Consider the following 23,583-nt stretch of genomic DNA (forward strand, 5'->3'; position numbering starts at 1 on the left):
AAAACTAGAACGTATTAGCCTCATGTATTACTTATGAAGTAAGCATAAACTTACCATACAGTCTAGCAATTCCACTCTTTGGAATAGATCCAAGAGAAATGAAAACATGTCTCAGAAAGAAGCATTATTCATAATAGCCAAAAACTGGGAAGAATCCAAATATCCATCACTTGGTAAATGGATGCACAAAATGTGGACTATCCATACAGTGGAATACTATTTCGGCAATAAAGAGAACGAAGTTATTAATAAATGCTACAGAATGAATTGACCTCAAACATAAGGACTACATATTGTATGATTCAGTTTGTATGAAATTCCAGAAAAGGCATATTTATAGAGACAGAAAGCTAATCAGTAGTTGCCTGGTACTGGGAGGGGAACAGAAATTAACTGCAAACAGGCACAAAGGAACGTCTAGGGGTTATGGAAACATTCGAAAACTAAATTGTAGTGATGATTGCACTGATCTATAAATTTGCTAAAAATCATTGAATTGTACATTTACCGTGGGTACATTTTATAGTATGTAAATTGTACCTCAATAAAACTGGTTTAAAAATATAGAGAGTTAATTTTATTCACAATAAGCCTGTTTATACACCTGATTCCTTCTTCCTCACACTGTCTCTTTTCTGGCCTATATGGCAAGACGAACAGATATGTCACATAAACAGTTCTTTATACTCTATACTGAGGTAGCAATTTTTTTCTGTATCAAAGAAGGAAAATGGAGAAGGTGTCAGAAAAATTTTTTCAGTTACTTGAGACTCAATATTTTCTCCCTATCCTTTGTTCCACCTGGTCATTATTAGAAATAATGATAGATTAGGGAAACAAATATGTGTATTTTTCAATGAGAAACCGTGTCTTCCTTTCCAGGTCCATTCATAGAAACTTCACACATATGAGTGCTTGCTTAATCTAGGCCAGCTTACTTGGCACATAGACTACATGTATGGGCTTTGGGCTTTTGAAACTTTTAGTAACCACATGCATGAAAATATTACTGCATTCTCTGATGCTTCAGTTACCTTGATGACCTTAAATTGTATGCGGTCTCACCATAGAGGAATGGTTGAATAAAATAGGATGCATCCATAAAGTTGAATAATATACAGACATTAGCCTGTTGTTATTAAAAATAGCATTTCATTTTGTGATTCATTTTTCTGTGTATAATCTCTTTTGTCACAGAATTCTCCTTCTTCTAGGATTAAGGATTTAGGACCTATCTTGTTCCTGTAGCCTGATTACATATTAATTGCTCAGTAAAAATTTATCGGATAGGTAGATGAATGGAATTAACCAAAAGTCACCAGGTTCAGTGAAAAGCATCAATAAAGCAAAAATGCACGAAATTCCTAAGTGGGAATAGTTACCTAGAGAATTTTACTTCTGGTATTTTGTGTCAGTTGTCTATTTTTACTTTCTGTGCCCCTAAGATTCTAGACCATTGTGCATCATATAAAACTAAAGTAGGGTCCGTAGGCCACTGAATAATTCCATCTTTGGGTACCACAAATTAACTCACAGTTTCTCTAATCTTTCCATCACTGATCAGGACTTTCATAATTCTTCTTGATAGATCCCATAGTCTTGAAAAATTTTTCAGCATCCCTCTATTTGTTATTATAGCAGTTTCTCATGTTTAATTTATCAAACATGCATCTCTGCCAAAGCTTCTGTTTAAATGAGGTAACTACTGTTATCACCCTTGATATAATTCTAGCTATGTTTGCAGAAGTTTGATGTTTTAGCTAGCTACCAGTTTTAACTAGCTACATATTATTTATAAATTACTTGAAATACTGAAAATAGTGAACCCCATTGCTACTTTCTCAGACCTGTAAAGGTGTAGTATTCCAGTATACTGAATATGCTCCTGGTTTATCAGGAGAAAAGGGTTGTGTTTCTGGGATATATACCAGGCAAAGACCACGCAGATACAGGTAAATCTTAGCCAAATTTGATTAGGGACTTAATAATAAAAACTTCTGTTGGACACAACACAAAAAAACATAAAAGGTAAGGGGTTAAATAGCAGACATTTTACATGTAGACAAATCCTCTGGGAAAGAAGAGTTTCCATTCTCTGGCTTGATTCAGCATATTGACCTTAGCAGCTGTATGAACTCTAAGCTTCTTCCAAGAATTACAAAGCCAGCTGAATCACCACATCTTTACACCAAATGAAATATTATTTTCTAATTTTTACTGAATATTTACCAAATTTTACTGGAAAAAAAGTTTAAATATATTCTAAATTAGAGAATTTTCAGAAATTAGGATAAGGAGCATACATCTGCTTTAAAAAAACACATACAGGTACATACACACATAATATAAATATGCTATCACTGAACACATTTAGAAATTATAAAATAATGCTGTGGAATCCATAATAATCTCATTGGGGAAGGTACAGCATTATGTTTGGTGGTAAAAAGGTTAGGAACTATTGGGCTGTTTATGACTGAAAGTCTGAATATATGAAATGAATTTTTAATTAAAGTGAGTAGTTTTGACTGTATACTGAAACATGACTTGAACATCTGGATTAGCTAGAAGAATATCCCATAGTTCCCAACATTTTCATCAACAAGACTTCCTTAGCATAGGTTCCTTAGAAAATAGAGCCTGAGACAAAAAGGTTATATTGAGGGAGTATATACTATATTAAGGGAGTATAAACCAAGGAAATTAGAGTGAATGAAAGAGGAGTAAGGCAGAAAAGGAGGAGAAGCAAATATAAGGAAGGGAATTACAGAGCTGGCAGAGGTGATTGCTTAATTCTACTGAAAGTCTTCAGAGAGACCATACATTTCTGAACTGTGGAAGGGGAAATTACAAGGTGATATTACTGCTAGTTCCCTTCTCACATTGGTATGTTAGCCCTAATAGGGTACTATTTCCCTGACTCTTACTGTTGCATGAATCCAGTAGCCCTACTGCATCTCATGTCTCCATGGCAGCCAGGAAGTCTAGAGATGGATGAGAGAGGCTATATGGCAGTACGTAAGACAGTGGTTGACTTCTGCCCATGATTATCACAAAAGACCAGGAATAGCCATTATAGCCAACCCTTCAGTCTGGAGCAGGATGTTAATAACAGGGACCCAGCTCCAACCCATGGGAATAGTCCACACCACTGCTAGAGTCAGTGTAGCCAGACAACAGGCAGGTGAGTACATTTAGAGTGGCAAATCCAGTTCAACTCTTGTACCACATAGATCAATCATTAGTACTCTCTTTTGGCATCTAGTCTCACCTGGAAGCATGATACTGTGATACTCAGTTCTTTTCTGAGAGGGGAGATCCAAATCCAGTTCTTCGAGGAGATGACCAGTTGCAGTCTCCCAAAAAGACTTGGAAAGGATTAGTAAATGAAGATTAAGTTCCCTGCTGCTCCTGCTGGTCCTGGAGTCCATACTGTATGCTCATCATCTCCCTCTTTCACCCATTTCAGAACAAAGAGTATCAAAATAGATTTCAGAATAAACAGTGATGACCTATCAAGGAAGGTCATTTCATAATGATAAATGGGTCATTTCATCAAAAGGAAATAACAATCCTAAATGTTTATACACCAAATAACAAAGCTTCAAAATGGCAAAAATCCACAGAGATTTTAACTCTCATCTCTCAGTGGTTGAAAGAACAAGTAGGAAATCAATTAGCATGTAAAAGACCTAAACAATTCCATTAATCAACTTGACCTAATTATTTTTTATAGAACAGTCCACTATCAATAGCATAGTTCAGATTCTTTTTAGGCATACATAGAAGATGCACCAAGAGACCATATTCTGGTTCATAAAACAAGTCTCAATAAAGCTAAATGGACTAAACCATTACAAACTGTGTTCTCTGACCACACTGTGTTTAAACTAGAAACCAATAATAGAAAAATATCAGGAAATTTCACAAATGCTTAGAAATTAAACACATTTCTAAATAACATGGGTCAAAAAAAATCACAGTGGAAATTTAAAAATATTTTTAATTGAATGGTAATGAAAACAAAGCATCAAAATTTTTAGAATGCAGCTAAAGAAGTGCTTAAAAGAAAATTTATAGCATTAGATGCTTTTTTTTTTTTTTTAAGATTTTATTTATTTATTTGAGAGAGAGAGAGAGAGCACAAGAGGGGGGAGCGGGAGAGGGAGAAGCAGACTCCCTGCCGAGCAGGGAGCCCGATGCGGGACTCGATCCCGGGACTCCAGGATCATGACCTGAGCCGAAGGCAGTCGCTTAACCAACTGAGCCACCCAGGCGCCCCGTAGATGCTTATTTTAGAAAAGAAAGTTATTTAATTAGTGAACTAAACTTCTACTTAAACAAGAAAAAGAAGAAATTCAAATCAAAGTAAACAAAGTAGGAAATAATAAAGAGCGGAAATCAATGAAATAGGAATAGAGAAAATCAGTGAAACTGAACGCTGGTTCTTTGAGAAAATCATATTGATAAACCTCTAGTCATATTAACCAGGAAAAAAAGAAGATACAGATTACCAATATCAGGAACAAAGAGGCACATCACAACAGACCCCACAAACATTAAAAGGATAAGGGAATGTCATGAACAGCTTTATGCCAATAAATTTGACAATTTAGGTGAAATGGACAAATTCCTGGAAATAATATATGACCAAAGATCATTTGAGAAGAAAAAGATAACCTGAATAGTTTTATAGCTGTTAAATATAAATTGAATTTGCCATTTAAAACTTTCACACAAGGAAAACTCTTAGTCCAGATGCCCTGACAGGTAAATTCTACCAAACATTTAAGGAAGACATAATACCATTTCTACACAAACTGCTCCAGGAAGTTGAAGTGAAAACACTTTATGAGGCCAACATTATTTTAAGACCAAACTTGACAAAGACATCATATAAAAAGTAAACTACAGACCAATGTCTCTCATGAACATAGACATAAAAGTCCTTAACAAAATTCTAACATTGAATCCAGCAATATGTAAAAAAGGTAACAGGGACAATATATAAAAAGGATGTGTCAGGGCTCCTGGGTGGCTCAGTCAGTTGAGCATCAACTCTTTGATTTCAACTCAGGTCATGATCTCAGCGTCCTGGGATCAAGCCCCATGTTGGGCTCCATGCTCAGCAGGGATTCTGCTTGAGGATTCTCCCTCTCCCTCTGCCCCTCCCCCCTGTACTCACACACACACACACACACACACACACTCTCTCTCTCAAATAAATGAATACATCTTTTAAAAAGGGGGGGGGGGATGTGTCATGAGTAGGTAGTGGTAGGGAGCATTGTCATCTTTGAGAAGCCTAATGGTGACTGCCTTCCCCGATGGAACTGACAGGGAGATGTTGCCTTGGAACTGGACTCCCTTAGTGAGGATACAGAGACCAGTTGACAACACTTAATTCTCAGATGCAAGGAGGACTTATTATTGTAAAGAGGAGCAAAGCTGGAAGGCAACCAGGGTGTCTTCCTTTGTAACTCATATTTTTCCCTGTTACTACAAAGTCCAGAATTCCGTTTACATTTCCAAAGAGAAAACCTCACTAAAAGGGATTGTGGAAATTACCTAATAAACTTAGGTCTCTTCTTTTAACAACAGGTACGTTGAAGATGTAAGAAGAAAATATGAACTAACTTACTAAAAACTCTCCTGGGATGATCTCTTTTATTCTTATAATTATTGCTAAGATTTTTATAATCTTTATTTTAGTGTTTTTATTCCTTGCATTTCTAGGGTTGATGAAAATTTTTGTTTTTAAGTCCTGTTAATAATTAGTGGTAAGACTAGAAAAATTCTAGAAGCCCTTTCAGGTTTTGCTTGATTTCATTCAGGGCCATCTAGGGTTAGAGCTAGAGGGTAGCTGTGCAAGGAGGCCCTGTACTGTCTCCTTATTTGGACAGATTATTTCTGCAGTATATCCTGTATATCTACTTAAGGGACCATTTGTTTTTTCTAATTCTTAATTACATATAAGGGGTCAGGAAATAAATTTAAATGAGGGAAAATATGGGATTAAAAGAGAGTAAAGATCTTTTTGAGATTTTGGGAGCTCTTCAGCAATCCATGAAAATTATATGAATTCCCTTTGTGACGAAATTCTGAAATTTTTAGCATTGATAGGCTCTAGTTGTAGATCTTTTAGCACTGATGTATGAATGTGTTTAGTTCCATTTAAATAGAGTTGTTAAATATATAAGAGAAATGAGAGAAAATATGTAAGATATATTGTGCTTTCAATTATTTAAACTTCATGGTGGAGATGAAATGATCAGTAACTTTTTAAAAATAATATTGCTACTACTCTTATTAGCTAGTCATGAATTTGGATAGTAGTAAACAGCTTAATCTCTAGGTTTGTGGGGTTTTGTTTTGTTTTTTTTGTGTGTGTGTGTGTGTGTGTGGTTTTTTTTTTAATTTTATTTTATTATGTTAATCACCATACATTACATCATTAGTTTTTGATACAGTGTTCCATGATTCATTGTTTGTGTATAACACCCAGTGCCCCATTCAATACGTGCCCTCTTTAATTTTTAACTTGTTTTACTCTCTTTTTCAGCTACGTTGACAAGCTATTCTGAAAATGTAGAACGCACAAAATATGTTGGGGAAAGCAGTAAAGAATTAGGATCTGGAGGAAACCTAAAACCTTGGCAGTCTCAAAAATCCAGCATGGATTCCTGTTTGTATCGAGTAGATGAAAACATGACAGCTTCCACCTATAGTCTGAATAAGATCCCAGAAAGGAATTTGGAAACAGTTTTATCGCAGTCAGTACAGTCTATTCCTCTATATCTTATGCCACGGCCAAATTCAGTAGCAGGTAAGATTTTTCTAAAAATTGACCATTTTTCTGGTGTATATACTGAAATGAAAGTAAATTCTGCTTTAATAGAATTTTCCATTCATCTTCTTTGACTAAGCTGTTCTTTTGTGTTTGGGTAATATGCATGTGTATATCTTTTTTGAACCTGGGGAAAGGCTCATATTCAAGTGGTTGTTTAGTTCTCTTCCCAAAATGTGTAACAGCATACATAAAATGAGAAGTAAAACCTATAAAGTATATTATTGAATTTCTAAATGTATTTTTTTCACATCCAAAGTCTTTGAAAGGATTTCAATTTGAGGTTTTGAAAAACGTTAGTTTTAAAAAACATTATTAAATTGATGTGTATTTCAATAGAAGTTGTATTATCAGAAATCATTGTCCATAGTTTGAGGGAGTGGCAGGCAGGCAAGAATTCAACTTCCTAGTCCAAGAGCTCAATATTTTCACAGTACCCTGGCCATCCCATCATAGAAGAATCACCAGGTACCTATATTGCTAAAGAATAACTCAAACACTCCTAGCAATTGCAGTCATAAAGGGAGTATGGAGTCATTATCCTTTGGCAGCTGTCCAGAATTGATGTCAAAGGATATTGTTTATACAGCTAAGTTGCTACTTAATAATTCAGACTAGGAGCTTTTGCAGAATAGTTGGGCATTTTGGCATTTTCAAAATGCAACATCATCTAGACTTTGTACCTACTACGGTATCATAGTTATGTTTGTCTTTCTTATTTGCCTGATGAATGCCTGAAAGGTTTGTCTCACTGACACAGGGTAATAAAATACTTATTGTAGTTAGGAGCTCTTACTGCCCAGGTGTAATGATTTATTTTATAAAGATGATAGTGTGATGCTTCTTGCCTTTTTGTACCTTTTCTAAAACATTAGTCTTTGTTCCATCCTCTGGGAGACCATCAGCATCAGTCATCACATGCAATAATGTGGTGATGGCTCATCTGGAAGATCAGTAACTGTAGGTGATTTTAGTATTAATTTTTCAAGATTATTCACTTTAAGTAGTGACAGAAACTTTTCTCTCTTAGGTTCTTTGGAATATGTTGATCCCCACTAATGATGTCATATTAGAATCCTAGAATGCTCTAACTTAGAAAGTGCTAAGCAAATTCAGTCTTTTCGGAAGAGAAACATTTAAATCCTCGCCTGCATAAAACTGAGGAAATATAGCTACCAGCTTTAATGGTACATCCCACTTTACTTCTTAACTAAGCTGCAGTGATTTCTAAGAAAATTCTGTCTCTAGGGGCACCTGGGTGGCTCAGTTGTTAAGCGTCTGCCTTCAGCTCAGGTCATGATCCCAGGGTCCTGGGATCGAGCCCCACATCGGGCTCCCTGCTCCGTGGGAAGCCTGCTTCTCCATCTCCCACTCCCCCTGTTTGTGTTCCCTCTCTCGCTGTGTCTCTCTCTGTCAAATAAATAAATAAATAAAATCTTAAAAAAAAAATTCTGTCTCTATTATTGAAGAAGGGCACTGAGCACTCACTAGGAGTCAGAAGTATAAGCTTCTCTTGTCCTCTTTTTAGTTTAATGGAGAAATTATAAAGCGCTTTGCCCTTCTTGAGCATAAATATCTGTGATTCATTATTTTACCTTATGCAGATACTAACCTTAGGTTGTACAAAGAGTTGTCCAGGACTAATTGGCCAAATAATATCCTTTCCTCACTTTCTCTAAAGTTTTCTAACACTATGACTTTCTAGAAATTAGCACAAGGCAACTGTCAGAAGTATCAATGAGTTACCAGTTACTTCTCTAATACGTATAGAAGAAACTGATTGTATAGCTCTATCACAAAGAATAGAACCCAGCTTTCTATACCAGGTATTTTAATCACCAGGTAAAAAATGCCAGTTGAAATGTTTTTTAAAAAACTTAACAAAGCAAGCAACATTTTATCAGGTGAAGAGTACCTTCTTTCTTTTACATGGATTGTAAGATTTTCATTTATTTAGAATTTTATCTTATAAGAGCTAATATTCTAGTTACTTAATAAAATCTTTTAAATTGGTCAACTTTCAGGGAATTGTCATCCAATCTGTGAATTTTGGGGGCTTCCAAACTACCTCTCATGGTATATTTTTTGCTAACTGCCATTTAGCAACTCTACCCCTCATAGGCATCAATATATTTGTGGTTACACTTAGACTTCAGTAAGGTTTTGCATATTCTTTGGGACACTGACTTCAGCAAATATTAAGATAAGAATTTTACAGAGAATTACAGGATGGAATTCTAATTGACATCCATTGCTGTTTTTGTAAAATAGTCAGCTACAATGTGATGACTGCTATAATGCAGTAATTTATAAAGTACCATAGAAACACAGGAGGGAAGCATCTGAGCGCAAAGGAAGAGGGTAGGGGCGCCTGGATGGCTCAGTCAGTCAAGCATCTGCCTTCCGCTCAGGTCATGATCTCAGGGTCCTTGGATCAAGCCCCACATCAGGCTCCCTGCTCATCAGGGAGTCTGCTTCTCCCTCTCCCTCTGCCCTTCCCCCTAGCTCATGCTCTCTTTCTCTCTCAAATTAATTAATTAATTAATTAATCTTTTAAGGGGGGAGGGTAGAGAGGAATAGAAGACATCACAGAGAGGGATGAGTGAGAAGTCACAAGGAGGACAGAAAAAAGAGGAAGGAGGCACCAAGAAGTTAAGGAACTTGGCACATTATTGACATTTCAGCATGACTAGCACCTGGGGTACAGTGAAGGAATAGTAGAAAATGATGTTGCAGGTGATAGCAAGGAGCTTATGTGCTCTGATGATAAGTATTGGGTTTATTTTGTTGCTGGTTAGTATAAACAGGAGCTGTATTATCAAATTTGCAGTTTAGAAAAATGGCTATATACCCATCCATGTAGGATGGACTGAAGGAGGCGAGCCTGGAGTTAGAAAAAATAGTTCATCAAAAGCTTGTGGTATTATGCAGAATTATAGGGAGTGAATCATCAGGTATCAGTAGAGTTGAGAAAATGGCTTGGGAGATTTTCTTCTTTTTTGCCTTAAAAAATAGCATTTATTAGATTTTTTTTTTAAATACAGAGAAATACAAAGAAGAAAACAAAACAAAAATGAGCCATAATTTCCTTGCCCGGTGGTTCCAGCTGACACATTCTAGAAATTAAAGATTCATATATGTTACATAATAAATATATATAAATCAAATAAAAATTCAAATTCAAACAAAAAATACAAAAGAAAGAGCCACTCCCCTCTCCATCTAGTACCCCTCTCCAAAGGTTAATATTACTTATGAGTCTTTAAAATATATAAATTGGGGGTGCTTGGATGGCTCAGTCAGTTGAGTGTCTGCCTTTGGCTCAGGTCATGATTTCAGGGTCCTGGGATTGAGCCCCGCATCGGGCTCCCTCCTCAGCGGAGAGTCTGCTTCTCCCTCTCCTTCCCGCTCAAACTCTCTCTCGCTATCTCTGTTGCTATCTCTCTCTCTCTCTCTCTTTCAAATAAATAAATAAAATCTTTAAATATATATATAATACATATAATATCCAGATTATATATGTAATACATAATATATACCTATATATGATTATAATATATGTAAGAGACATGGGAGGTCAAAAAATCAGTTGGATTTATACAGGGGAAATGAAAGTATATGTTCTTACAAAGATGTACAGCTTTATTTGTTAATAGCCAAAAATTGTGAACATCCCGAATGGCCACCAGCAGTTGAATGGATAAAGAAATTAGAGCATATCTTTACAATGGGTACTACCTAGCAGTAAAAAGAAATGAACTATTGATACTGCAGCAACACATACAAATCTCAAAACAGTACACTGAGTGAAAGAAGTCAGATAAAAAGGAGAATATATGATTCCACTTATAAATTCCTAGAAAACACAAAGTAATTTGTAGGCACAGTGTGCCTCTCTTACAGCACACCCATCTGCATGTGCTCCTATCACCCAGCTCTTTGTATTGCCTGTGGGAATTCTGCCTTAGAAGAGCGGCTCCAACGTTGATACTCTGGCTTTTGCTGTTCTTCTGAGTAATGAAATGTCTTTCATCTCTGATCTAGATGTCTCATGTCTTCCACCATCCCGGCTTGTTAGAAGTAGAATAAAATATCAGATCCTTCCCACTTCCTGGCAGTGAGATACCACTATACCCGATAACCACAAAATTAAAAGGAATGACAATGCCAAGTGTTAGTGCGGATGTGATGCAATTGAAATTGTCATACATTGCTAATGGGAGTATAATAATAAACTGGAACTAGCACTTTGTAAAGGTGGTTGGCAAGGTCTGTTAAAGGTGTTTAAAGCTGTATATGCATGTTACCTAAAACCTATCAATTCCACTCCTGCATAGAATGGCCATCAAAAATAAAGCTGGCTGGCTCAGTTGGTAGAGCACATGACTCTTGGTCTCAGGGTCATGAGTTCAGGCCCCATGTTGGGTATGGAGACTACTGGGGGGGAAAAAAAGTCCTTATATTCACCAAAAAATAAATAAATATGAATAAATATAAGAGTGTTCATATCCATTTTATTCATAATACCCCAAAGCTGAAAATCATCCAAATGTCCGTCAACAGTAGACTGGTTTAATAAATTTTATACAACAGTGAAAAAGAATGCTGTACCCACGACAACATCTTGGAGAGGGCATACTATATGAAATATGTATATTTATATAAAGTGTAGAGAAACAAGACAAAACTATGTCATTTCTGTGGTGATAGAACTAAGGTAGTGGTTACCTTTGGTGGGAATATCAAGGGAACCTTCTATATCCTGATTGAATGGTGGTTGCATGGGTATGTACACATAAAAACATTTATTGAGCTAGTCACTTAAGATTTATATAGTTAATATATATATCGTACCTCAATTTAAAAAATGTATAAAGTATTTAGGCTTCTGTCTTTCTAGAAGAATTTTCCCTTTGGTTTAGAAATAGTGGTTCTTGGTGACATAACTAGATCTTCGAAGAAATAGCTATTTTTAATGTTGACTAAAAATCGTTTAAGTACCAGACTCTTGATTTCAGCTCAGGTCATGATCTCATGAGATCAAGCCCCGTGTTGGGCTCTACACTGAGCGTGGAGCCTACTTAGGATTCTCTCTCTCCCTTTGCCCCTCACCCCTCTCTCTCTCAAAAAATAAATAAAATAAATAAAAATTAGAAATAACCTGGTAACTCCAACAAATGGATAATTTACTAAAAGTATTCCACTTGTTGAGACCATAAACCTAGGATCAGTACCCAAACTGGCCAGAAGTGATTCTAATTGCCACCTTAGTTCAGTGTTAGCCTAGATAAAGTCCTGAAGCAGCAGTCTCTGTGTGAATTTATCCTTTTTTTAAAAAACAATTATTTGAGTTATATTTTACATATCATAAAATTCACCAATTTCAAATAATCCACCCAATTTAGTAATTTATAGCATATTTACTGAGTAAATATGCAACCTTCACCATAAATCAATTTTATTTCTTTATTTTTTTAAAGATTTTATTTATTTATTTGACAGAGAGAGACGCAGTGAGAGAGGGAACACAAGCAGGGGGAGTGGGAGAGGGAGAAGCAGGTCTCCCGCAGAGCAGGGAGCCCGATGCGGGGCCTGATCCCAGGACCCTGGGATATATCCCAGGATCCCATGACCTGAGCCAAAGGCAGACGCTTAACAACTGAGCCACCCAGGTGCCCCCACCATAAATCAATTTTAGAATATTTTCATCATCCCAATAAGATCATGTCATGATGACATGGTCCTCGTGTCTATTTAATATTAATTTTATTCCCATCCCCAGCCCCAGGCAACCACTAATCTATTTTCTATCTCTGTAGACTTACCTTTTCTGAACATTTTCATATAAATGGAGTCATATAGTCTGTGGTCTCTTGTGTCTGGCTTCTTAGCATAATGTTGTTGAGGTTCATCCACGACATAGCATGTATCAGAAGTTTGTTCCTTTTTATTGCAAATAGTATTCCTTTGTATGCCTCTACCACATTTTATCCATTCACCAGTTGACGGACATTTAGGTTTTTTCCAATTTTTGGCTATTTTGAGTAGTGCTACTATGAACATTCGTGTGCAAGTCTTTGGGTGGACATATGGTTTCATTTCTCTTGGATAGATACCTAGGAGTGGAAATGCTGTATCATAGGGTAAATTTATGTTTAACTTTTTAAGAAATTGCCAAACTGGTTTTTAAAGTAGCTGCACCATTTTACATTCCCACCCGTAACGTATGTGTGGATTCCTGTTTCTCCACATTCTCTCTACCATTTGTTACTGTCTTATCTCTTATTATAGTTACTTGGGTGGGTGTGAAATACTATCTTGTTATAGTTTTAATTTGCATTTTCTTAATGACTGATGATGTTGAGCTTATATTGTGTGCTTATTAGTTATTCATATATATTCTTTGGTAAAATATCTTTTCAAACCCTTTGCACATTTTTTTTTTGTTGGGTTGTTTGTCTTATTGAGTTGTAAGCATTTGTTGTATATTCTGGATACAATGCTTTATCAAACAATGGGTTTGCAAAATATTTTCTCCAAGTCTGTTGCTTATCTTTTCGTTTTTTCATTGATGTATTTTGAAGCACAAACATTTTGATCACATCAGTTTATCAAATTTTTCTTTTTTTTGGATCATGCTTTTGTGTCATTTTTTATCTTTTTAATAGAAAGTACACTGTTTATATCAAATATCACAAAACAGTGATTTTTGTTATTGAGGTTTATTTGTTTTAAATTCAAGTATTGGAAGATATTTTCTATACTCAATTAAATTCTTTCTACCCTCTTCTTTTCCCTCTCCTGCCCCTCCCCCATGTTCAAAAAAATAAAAGGGATAACATTAGCCTATGTTGCTATGCCCATAGACCATAATTGTTGATTATTTTTCCATTTATCACAGTGTTCATACCATAATTAGGGCCTTTCTGGCTAGCACAGATTTTCAGATTTTTAAGTAATACTGATCATGCTTGTTCAAAAAAAGGGTAAAAGGTAAATGTACCGTCAGAAGCCAGATCAGGGGTTCCTGGGTGGCTCGGTTAAATGTCTGCCTTTGGCTCAAGTCATGATCCCAGGTTCTATGCTCAGTGGGGAGTCGGCTTCTCCCTCTCCCTCTCCCTCTCCCCCGCCCCCACTTGTGTGCTCGCGCTCTCTCTCCTCTCAAATAAATAAAATCTTAAAAAAAAAAAAAAAGTTAAAAAGGGGAAAGAAAAAAAAGAAGCCAGATAGATCTGTCCTAGAGAATAGGATTTTATACTGTCGGTGTAGTACAAATGGACTGTATTGAAGTATGAGCATACTTCATCAGAGAATTATTTCTTGTCATTGTTGAATGTAATATAAACAGATCTAGTGTTGCCACAGGCAAGTCGTAGGTCAGGGAATAGTTTGTATTGGATTGTTTTCTGTATCTGGAAACCATGGTTTCAGTATCCTCACAAAGAGGCAGGAAAGTGAACTATAAACCAGAGGGCTCAGTTATCTTCAAAATTTAATAGATTATAGGTTGAAAATGTTTCCAGAATGTGGAGAAATAAAGTTACTTTCACAAGGAATTATCATGCTGTGTAATGTTGTATAAATATTACTGTGTAATGTTGTATAAATATTTGATAAGACCACAACCTCTGATAGTTAAAATGATTAGGTATCTAAATCATTTTTTAAAACAAATTTTCTTAGCTCTGGAGGTCCTCTCTAGATACACTCTAGATATAGCTCTTGCTATAGCTCTAGAAATACTTATTTTCCTTTATTTTCTAATGTGCACATATGAGTGGTTCCCCAAAGTGTGGGAAGATCAAATACTCAAATCTCCTTGGTGAACAGTAGTAACTGAGGATTTCAAATATGAGATAGCTTAAAATAGAGGGGAAAAAACCCATTATATTTATTTATACTTATTAAATTACTCTAAGCATATGAACAGTTGAGGGAAAAAATAATGCCAGTTATAAAAGACGTTGTTCAAATCCAACTCTTAAATTTCCCTTCTTTTTAAAACTTTATCTCAGTATGAATAATGTAACTACTTTAGAGACGAAATAATGTTGAATAATGATGTGAAAATACCATTCGCGTCACTTCAAAAAATCTGGGGGAATAATCGTTTAAATGGTCATTGCTGTGTTACAGACTTTTCCCTGCTTGGGGAAGAGAATCACCCTCTTTTGCCTGAGCTCATTGGCGTCTTTATGGGGCCATATCTTCTGGCAGGACTAGGAAATTGTCAAGGAATTATTTAAATTAATTTGCTGCATTGAACTCTAAAGAATAAAATTGTCTTTGTTATTCCATAAGACCCTTGATTTTAAAAAGAATGGGAAGGACACTTTTATAACACTTTACCTAGAAGAAGTGGGGTCAGTACATATGCAAATGTTTATGATGATTTTTTTTTTTAAACTTTTTTCTGAGCTTTGAACTCATCTGCAACATAAATGGAAAAAATATATTTTTAAAACAACCATGTACTCTTTATTAACTATTAAAATAGAAGTCTGATTATTGTAAGTATAAATATATTGATCCATTAGATTGGTCCAAAAGCTGTATACTTTTAGAAGCATAAAGATTCAAACAAGTGAAGTCTGTACTTAGATGTACCATTTAAAAGCTCCACCATATACCACATATGAAGGTAGAGCTATTTACTGAAAATAAAAGCTTTTAACTCGAATGACAGAATGATTAAAGCTGAGTTTTGGCAATCTCTACCATCAAGGCTTGAGTTTTTCCTGGAGTAACTCAGTTTTCTGAGTATAAATTCAGATGTAATTATATCTTTAAAATTCTAAGATGCAGAAAATAAAAACTACTGTCTTTTATTGTTTTCAAAATGTAAATCACTACTGCATGTTTATTTTTTTAAGCTCGTTGTGTTGGAAGGAATTAGAAAACCTTGTGGACTTGCGGTTGCATGGCAGAAATTATCAGAGAGTAGGATGTCTATGGTCATCCTTAATGTCTTAAAATGAGATTGGCTGGGAATTGGAGGGATGTGGGAAGTAGGAAATACTCACTTGCAGCAGCTGTCCTCAGTGCTTTGTGTGAAAATGAGGAGTCTGTCAAGGAAACATATAAGCAGTGGAAGTCAGTTAAAATATAAACTCTCACCATCTACTTGTTAATGTTTGGAGCTGCACATTTTCCTAAGAAAAGGATCTTAAGAATCAGGTAAATGCAAAATGGGAATCATGGGGGATTTAGATGAATCCAATCAGAAGCTGTAATGGAGATTTTATAAAGAAGAAAATATGGGCTTTTCAGCAGTCAGAATGTTGGCTTTATGAATCAAGGGTATAAGGACAGCAGAGTGGCTTCTTGCCCAGGCTGTAGCAAACATAACATCATTCCAAGCTCCCTGCTCAGGTCAGCCAGCATGACAGTCGTGCTACTAAAATCTGTTTGCACTAGTGACAACTGATATAAGAAGAAACAATTCAGACTGGTTTCATACTCAATATAGAGTTGCCTCTGGAATGTTTTGTACCAAATGCTGGCTGCTGGATTTTTTTCTGCCCACTTATTTGTTAAGTTATTTTGACTTCAAAAAAGTATGTCAGTTAAATGTTCTATAAATGAATCAGCTGTTCCAATCCTATGAGATCTCAAAAAATATATATATGCTCCCTTTTCCCACTTCCCTCTTCCTTCTCTGAAAACGAGGATTTTTAACGACATAAGTTTTACTTAGAGATAGATTTTACGTAGAAGTTTACTTTTTAAAGCATTTTCTTTTCACATAAAATTTTTTTTATTGTAGATTTTTTTTTTCCTCTTTCTTCAGTTCACTTCGACTTACCTAGTTATCTCCTACGCCTGTATCTGGAAAGTGTTCATTAAATATTATAGTAGTAATTTAACTTGATGGAACTGTCTCAAAAAAACTTGCCAGGACAGTTTCACAGTAAGAGTACCACCGTGAGGTGGGAATATGGATGTCCCTGTAGATCTGCCATTGGTGTTTGTATGGGATGAAGATATGCAAGGCATTGTTGCTATCGCCACCTCCTTCATCCTTAGCTTTCAAATAACCCCCTAAGACAAAACCTAATTTGTCATTCACTGATCATTTAAATGTAGCCAAAACACAAAGTGTATGTTAAATACACTTAATTCAGTTATTAGACAAGTGTTTATTGAACTTGTACTTTATGTATGGCAGGCACTATTCAAAACACTTGAGAAACATCAGTAAACAAAACAGAACTCCCTCCCCCCCGTTGGAGTTTACATTCTAGTCAGAGAAAATAAACATAATAAGTAAGTAATTTATATAGTATGATAGAAAGTAATATGTGCTATAGAAGAGGGACCAGCAGTACTTGAAGGAAGTTTATATGAACATCATTGGAGCCGAGTGTCGTATTATCATAGTGATGTCTAGTAAGCATTAAACAGAGCAATGAGGAGGGTGAAGCTAGAGCCAGACATATATCTAAATCTAGGTAGGACTAGTCTGGAATTCAGTTCTATATTGAGCATTATGTGCAGGGTACTCTGACTTACTCTGAAGGGACAGGGTTATCAAAGATAAATCAGACATTGCTTTCTTGCCTTCCAGAACCTGCTATAACAAGGGAAGACAGCCATGTAGGCAAGTAGCTGAATAACACAGGTTCTAATTAGCAATATATGTATGTGGTTGCTGAAGGGGAGAAGCAATTAATTTTGACTGGAGGATCAGTTAGAGAAGCAGAGAAAATGCAGCCTGAGCAAATTTGACAGAGAGTGAGATGTTTGACAAACTACGACAGACTTCTCAGAAAGTGGCTTGCAAATGGAAAAGACTCAAGTGATCATGAGGGAGAGTAACCCTATACAGCTAATACAACAAAGGGCCACAGCTAACAGACTTCCAGGTCTCCTGGTTCGTCTTTCCAATATTTGTCTCATATCCCTTTAAATAACGGGCAAGAATTTTGAGAATGATGAAGCAGTGAGAAACAAAATAAGACTAAGGAGAATAATGATTTAATAAGGGATAAAGACAGTGAAAAAATATTGTGGATTATTTGGTAGAGGAAGTTGTGATAGATTCAGAGATCAACAAAAAGATACTGATTGCTAAAAGAAGAAAAAGAACAAATGTTTTAATAGACTTAAGTAACACTAAAACATAATTTATTTGCAATCTGGATTAAAACAATAGTTCCCCATCAGCTGATTTGAGATCTGTCTGTGCCCTGAATCAGGGCTTCGGAGCTCTGGCACTTGATACTGAACATCACTGCTTTTCTTTAGTTCACTGTTTGCCTACGAGTATTTGGATTTGTAGAGGAATGAACCGTTCATTCAGCTCAATAATTAGAGTATTTGTCTTTTTCTCCTAATGTCATCTGACTGAAATTGAGACGTGTGCTCATTCCAAAATATCTTTACTACATTTCTTGGTTTTGTGAAAGAAAGCAATAGGACAATTGATGTCCATTTTCCTAGGAATTAAGATAGTAAAGGTTCGTTTGGCAAAGCTTGTTAAGTTCACACTCAACGTTTATTTTTCACAAATGCTGTCAGCAGCTCTTTGAATAGGAAGCTGACCCTGTGAGAGTAAGGCTGGGGCTAAGAGTACTTGCCAGGAGGTCTTTTCAGTAAGGAGAAATTAAAATGAATTATCTGTTACTCAAATCTATACTCAAAGTATAGATCTCCCTGAGTTTAATCTTTAAAAGATTCATAGATGAATATAATGTAGAAAAAATATAGAAAAAAGGGCTCTTTTTTCCTTAACACAGCTTTTTGCTCCACTCCATGTTGTTGCTGTATCTTTCCACCTATTGTTAATGAAATATACGTTCTCTTTTTATTAAAACGTATCAAACCATTTTAGTGCATTGGCATATAGAACCATTTTAGTAAGAGAACCTTGCTTTAAAATTATATAATGTGTCATTTATATTGCCATAGTGGTAACCCAAAACTAACTACTCATCCAGCTGTTAAAGGTTTCATTTGAGTTTTATTTTAATGTGAGTAAAAGGTTCTCATTGTCATTGATACTCTTTTCATATTACTCTCAGTTTATCAGCTTTAGGAAGTACCTTATATGTATTTTTCTCATTAAAAAAAATAACAAATTTGGGGGCTTTTGTTTGTTCTTTTGTTTCTTACTGTGGAAAATATTTGCAGTGTGGAGTTTTAGTAAGCACCTTCACTTTGCATTACAAGGTCTTTATTTGCCCACATTTGGTTACTGCTCTATGAAGCTATAAAAAACAGGGAGTTGAGGGAAAGTGACAAAGATGAAGAAGGGATGAAAAATAAGCTTTTTAAGGAAGAATTAAATCTGTTTAGCTTTAAAAGGGGAGAAGGGGCACAATGCAAATAGCACTCACTGGACTGATGGACCAGATGGCCAGTTTTGAGGCCTGGCTCTACCATAAATGAGTGATTCACTGTAGACAAGTCACTCTACAGTACTAATCTGTAAAATGAGGGGATTTGACTAGTTTGGGGTCAACAAACTTTTTTTTTTTTTTTAAGATTTTATTTATTTATTTGACAGAGTGACAGTGAGAGAGGGAGCACAAGCAGGCGGAGTGGGAGAGGGAGAAGCAGGCTTCCCGCTGAGCAGGGAGCCCGATGCGGGGCTCGATCCCAGGACCCCGGGATCACAACCTGAGCCGAAGGCAGATGCTTAACAACTGAGCCACCCAGGCGCCCCTCAACAAACTTTTTATTAAAAGGCCCGCTAGTATTTTAGGCTTTGCAGGCCAATACGGCCTCTCTCAAAACTACTCAACTCTGTTGTAAAAGAATGCTTAACGAACGGGCAAAGCTGTGTTCCAGTAAACTTTATTTACAAAAATAGGCAGCAGGCCAGATTTCATCTGCAGGCCTTAGTGTGCTGACCTTTGGACTAGGTGACCGTGATGAAGATTCCTTTCACATCTTCATTCTGTGGTATTGCTTTATCATCAACATATGAAAGGATTACTGCTCCGTTATTTTCTTTTTCTTTTTTTTTAAAGATTTATTTATTTATTTGAGAGAGCGAGAATGAGAGAGAGTACATGAGAGGGGGGAGGGTCAGAGGGAGAAGCAGGCTCCTCGCTGAGCAGGGAGCCCGATGCGGGACTCGATCCCAGGGCTCCAGGATCATGACCTGAGCTGAAGGCAGTTGCTTAACCAACTGAGCCACCCAGGCACCCTGCTCCGTTATTTTCAATAGTGTATCAGTCAGGGGCTAGCCAGGAGACAGAAACCACAGTTATTTTACCAGAAAATCTGAAAAGTAAAGAATGGTTGACTATGTTTAAATGAACTGGAAAGGGAAAAAGAAAACACTGAGGCAAAATGGACTTGGCAACTGCAGGAAGCAGCTACCACCTCAGAGTCTGTGTCACAAGAAGAGGTTGGGGTTATTACACCAGAGGAACTTGGAGGAAAGGCCCTACAAAGCTGAAACTGATCTCTGTGTGAGGGGCCCTGCTCAGCTGATGCTAATATTTCTCCCCTCCAAGGAGGGCTCTGTGGGGATGGGAATTCTGAGGGCTCCTTTTTTTTTTTTCTTCCTTACCTTTTTTTTGATAGCTACACACATACAGACGAAGAACCAAACAAAGGAAAACAGACTTTGATTAAAGCAGGAGGGACTAATAAACATAAGAAAGAACTAATTCACAGAACCACATAGTTATCTTTTCTGGATAGTTTTAGTTTCCGAATGCAGAGATCAAGATTATCTCTTATTCCTCTGTTACTCTCCCAGTGGGAATGGTGTAAGAGTCATTGCCTCCAGTGTTTTTAAGTAAAAGATTAAAAAGTAATCTATTCTGGATAGTTTTAATTTCAGAATGCGGAGATCAAGATTATCTCTTATTCTCTGAGACTCTCTCCTACTGATGTGTAATGTGGCATTTAACTTCCTTTTCTTGGTTTACTTCCCTAGATGAGCTTTCAGAGTCTTTTGTTTCCCATAGAAACTATATCTATAAATTTGGATAAGTTCCTCTTGTCTAGGTTTCCAGTAGACCCAAGTAACTGAGGTAATTGCAATAGTTGAAGGATGAAGGGAGTATATATCTCTTGCACATGTTCTCCCTTATTCTTTTCTGTCTGTCTCTACCTCTATTCTGTTTTTCTCCGTCTCCCCCCCCCCCCTCCGCCTTTTTCAGCTCAGAGAGCACTTTGTGACTTTCTTTGTGCCACTTAGTCATAATCCACCTTAGATTGTTGTTTGTGTCTTATCTCAACTGGGGATATGGACATTATCTTCATTAGAGCTCTGCAGCCAAGAGTGATCTCATTTTGGTTCCTCTCAGCCCCTCAAACAGTCACCAGAGGTGAGCTGGCAGCTAAGCCAGGGAGGGCATCAGGAACAGGGCCTGGCACACAGTAAGCTCTTGGTAAATAATTGCCATTGAAGAACTGAATAACCCCTGGCACAGTATCGTACATAATTAGCAACAAACTGAACCAGCAGTTTAATTAATAATTTATAAGCTGTAAATGGTTGTATTCTGACAGAAGTTTGGGCGTGTTGTTGCTGTTGTGAAAAACCGTTTTGTTCTTCAGTGCTTCCTGATTCTTAATTCCTTCACTTTTTGGTTCATTGTGAATGTTCCCAACAGCTCTCAGTATATAGCAGTGCCAGGACCCATGCCATTTTCCCTCTCCATGTTGTGTCTGGGTTAAAGGGTTTATACATGCAATGGGGGGCCATTATTACCTGACTGTGTTCAGAGAGCAACTAAGTGTTTTTTGGAATTCATGGACATTGGCAGTTCCCTAAAGACTCTTCAGCAATTCTCTATCTGTTGTCCTGATACCCATCTTTCCAATAGATATATAAACTTGAAATTTGTTTTCAGAATGTTTTCATATTTCATTCTTTAGCATGAAGGGAAAATGTTGAAAACAGAGCTTCATGTTTTTCTTACAGCTCAGTATAATTTGGAACATGTTTCTCCACTGATGGTGTTTATGCCTTGTTCTACAAATGGTATTTGTGACCCCAAAGAAGCAAAAAATTAATAATTTTTGTTTTCAGGTACTAATGTATTTGCTAACTTGTTGCTAGTACTCTTCATAAGTTCAGGCAGCTGATAGTGTTGAAGGAGCTGAAGACAACTCTTGACATTTTTCTCCTGGCACATGTTCGGGACACTGACAAGGACCGTGAGTTCAGCAAACCCTTGGTAGATGTATATGCTGGAGTGAGCTCTGATTCCCAAGTTGGGATGATACAGACGAACTGAAAGTTTTCTAAACTTGCATATTCTGACTAAACTTTTCTGTCTTGTCAGCCACCAGCTCTGCCCACTTGGAGGACCTTGCTTACCTGGATGAGCAGAGACATACACCTTTGAGAACTTCTCTTCGAATGCCGAGACAAAGCATGGGCGGTGCTCGCACACAACAGGATTTAAGAGGTTAGAACTCCAGAAGGGCTTTGCCTGGGGATTCCCAGGCAAAAGTGGACGTGGGCAGTAGGCAAAAAGTTTGTTTCCTATTTCCACTCTTACTGAAGCCTCACTTAAAAAATGAGCATGTCACCATAGAAGAGAAAGATAAACACAAATACATTATATTCATCATAGACATTGTAATTTTGAACAGCTGGAAGCATTGATCTTTGAAATTCTCAAAAGAAACAAGGGTAAAGGTGGTGATGGAGGAAACAACGTTTTTAAGGTCCTGGATTTCAGAAGTGAGTGTTGATTCACTTCAGCCCTAGTGTGAGCTTGGTGCTAATAGTCACATATTTCATAGAGCATTTATTTCATCTTCATCCTAGCAGCCACTTCTGATGACATACAGTACTTTTATTTACTTGGAGTTTCAGACAGTGCTTCTAGTCCTCTCCTGGAAACATTTAAACAACATCCCTTTCCCACTCAGGCAACAGTTTCTTCACACTTTTTATGCATACTACTTGTTTCTACAATCAGGAACCTAATCTTTTCAGAGACTTTTCATTCTGTTGATCCTTTCAAAAGACAATCTAGGTGAGAGACCTGTTAGTGGTATTGCTGCTTGTGCCTCTGGTTTGTGCAAAATGAACCAAACCATCTCTGATAGCCTTACCAGATAGGTGGTCGGCTTTCTCTGGTACCTCATAACCCACAGTTCTAATATCCCAAGTGCCTTTTTAAATTTTATCTCCTAGATTGTTTTCATCTTTCCTTTGCTCTCCTCCTCAGCCCTTGTCCAGTGCTAATCTGTATAGTACCGCATGCATAACTCACACAGGAAGGGTTACATTCATGCCTGCTGTCCATTCTGGAAGTCATTGTGCTGATAATCTTTCAATGATGACTGCGCAACTAGGAGCATAAAGTAAATGGTTGTATTGCTGCAGTTGCCAAACCTCCCATCTACTATAGTGAGTTGATGACCTCAGTCAGTTTTGGTTCCCAATCCTATTCATCCTACTCACCATTTCTTCAGTTAAGCCACATGCTAGTTGCTTAGTATATACAGCTGAGTATTTCCAGCCTAGGAAGTGGCATTATATTAAGCACTACTTTAGTATAGCATTACTTTAGTATATATACTTTAGTATATTTAACACTACTTAGTGCTGATTGATTGATTATATCCAAAACCTGAATAAATCTAGTCAAAAGACTAAATAAATGATTTGTGCCAAAATCAGAATGCATAGCCATAATAAAGAAGATTGAACACACGATTTCACTCACATGTGGAATTTAAGAAAGAAAACGATCATAGGGGAAAAAAGAGAGAGGCAAACCAAGAAACAGACTCTTAGCTGTAGAGAACAAACT

At 36.7% G+C, this 23,583-nt stretch overlaps 1 protein-coding gene across 13 annotated transcripts in view; it reads left to right on the forward strand.

Moving 5' to 3' along the window:
• Window positions 1-23,583, forward strand: part of TANC2 (tetratricopeptide repeat, ankyrin repeat and coiled-coil containing 2) — a 361,287-nt gene that overhangs the window by 221,917 nt on the left and 115,787 nt on the right. For all 13 annotated transcript variants that reach the window (XM_032429357.1, XM_032429360.1, XM_032429362.1 and 10 more), the window contains 2 exons: window positions 6,563-6,826; window positions 22,099-22,224. In XM_032429357.1, the coding sequence (XP_032285248.1) occupies window positions 6,563-6,826; window positions 22,099-22,224 (390 nt within the window). The remainder of the gene's footprint in view (window positions 1-6,562; window positions 6,827-22,098; window positions 22,225-23,583) is intronic.

This window comes from Phoca vitulina, unplaced genomic scaffold (assembly GCF_004348235.1).
Source record: "Phoca vitulina isolate PV1807 unplaced genomic scaffold, GSC_HSeal_1.0 scaffold41, whole genome shotgun sequence".
NCBI classification, from domain to species: domain Eukaryota; kingdom Metazoa; phylum Chordata; class Mammalia; order Carnivora; family Phocidae; genus Phoca; species Phoca vitulina.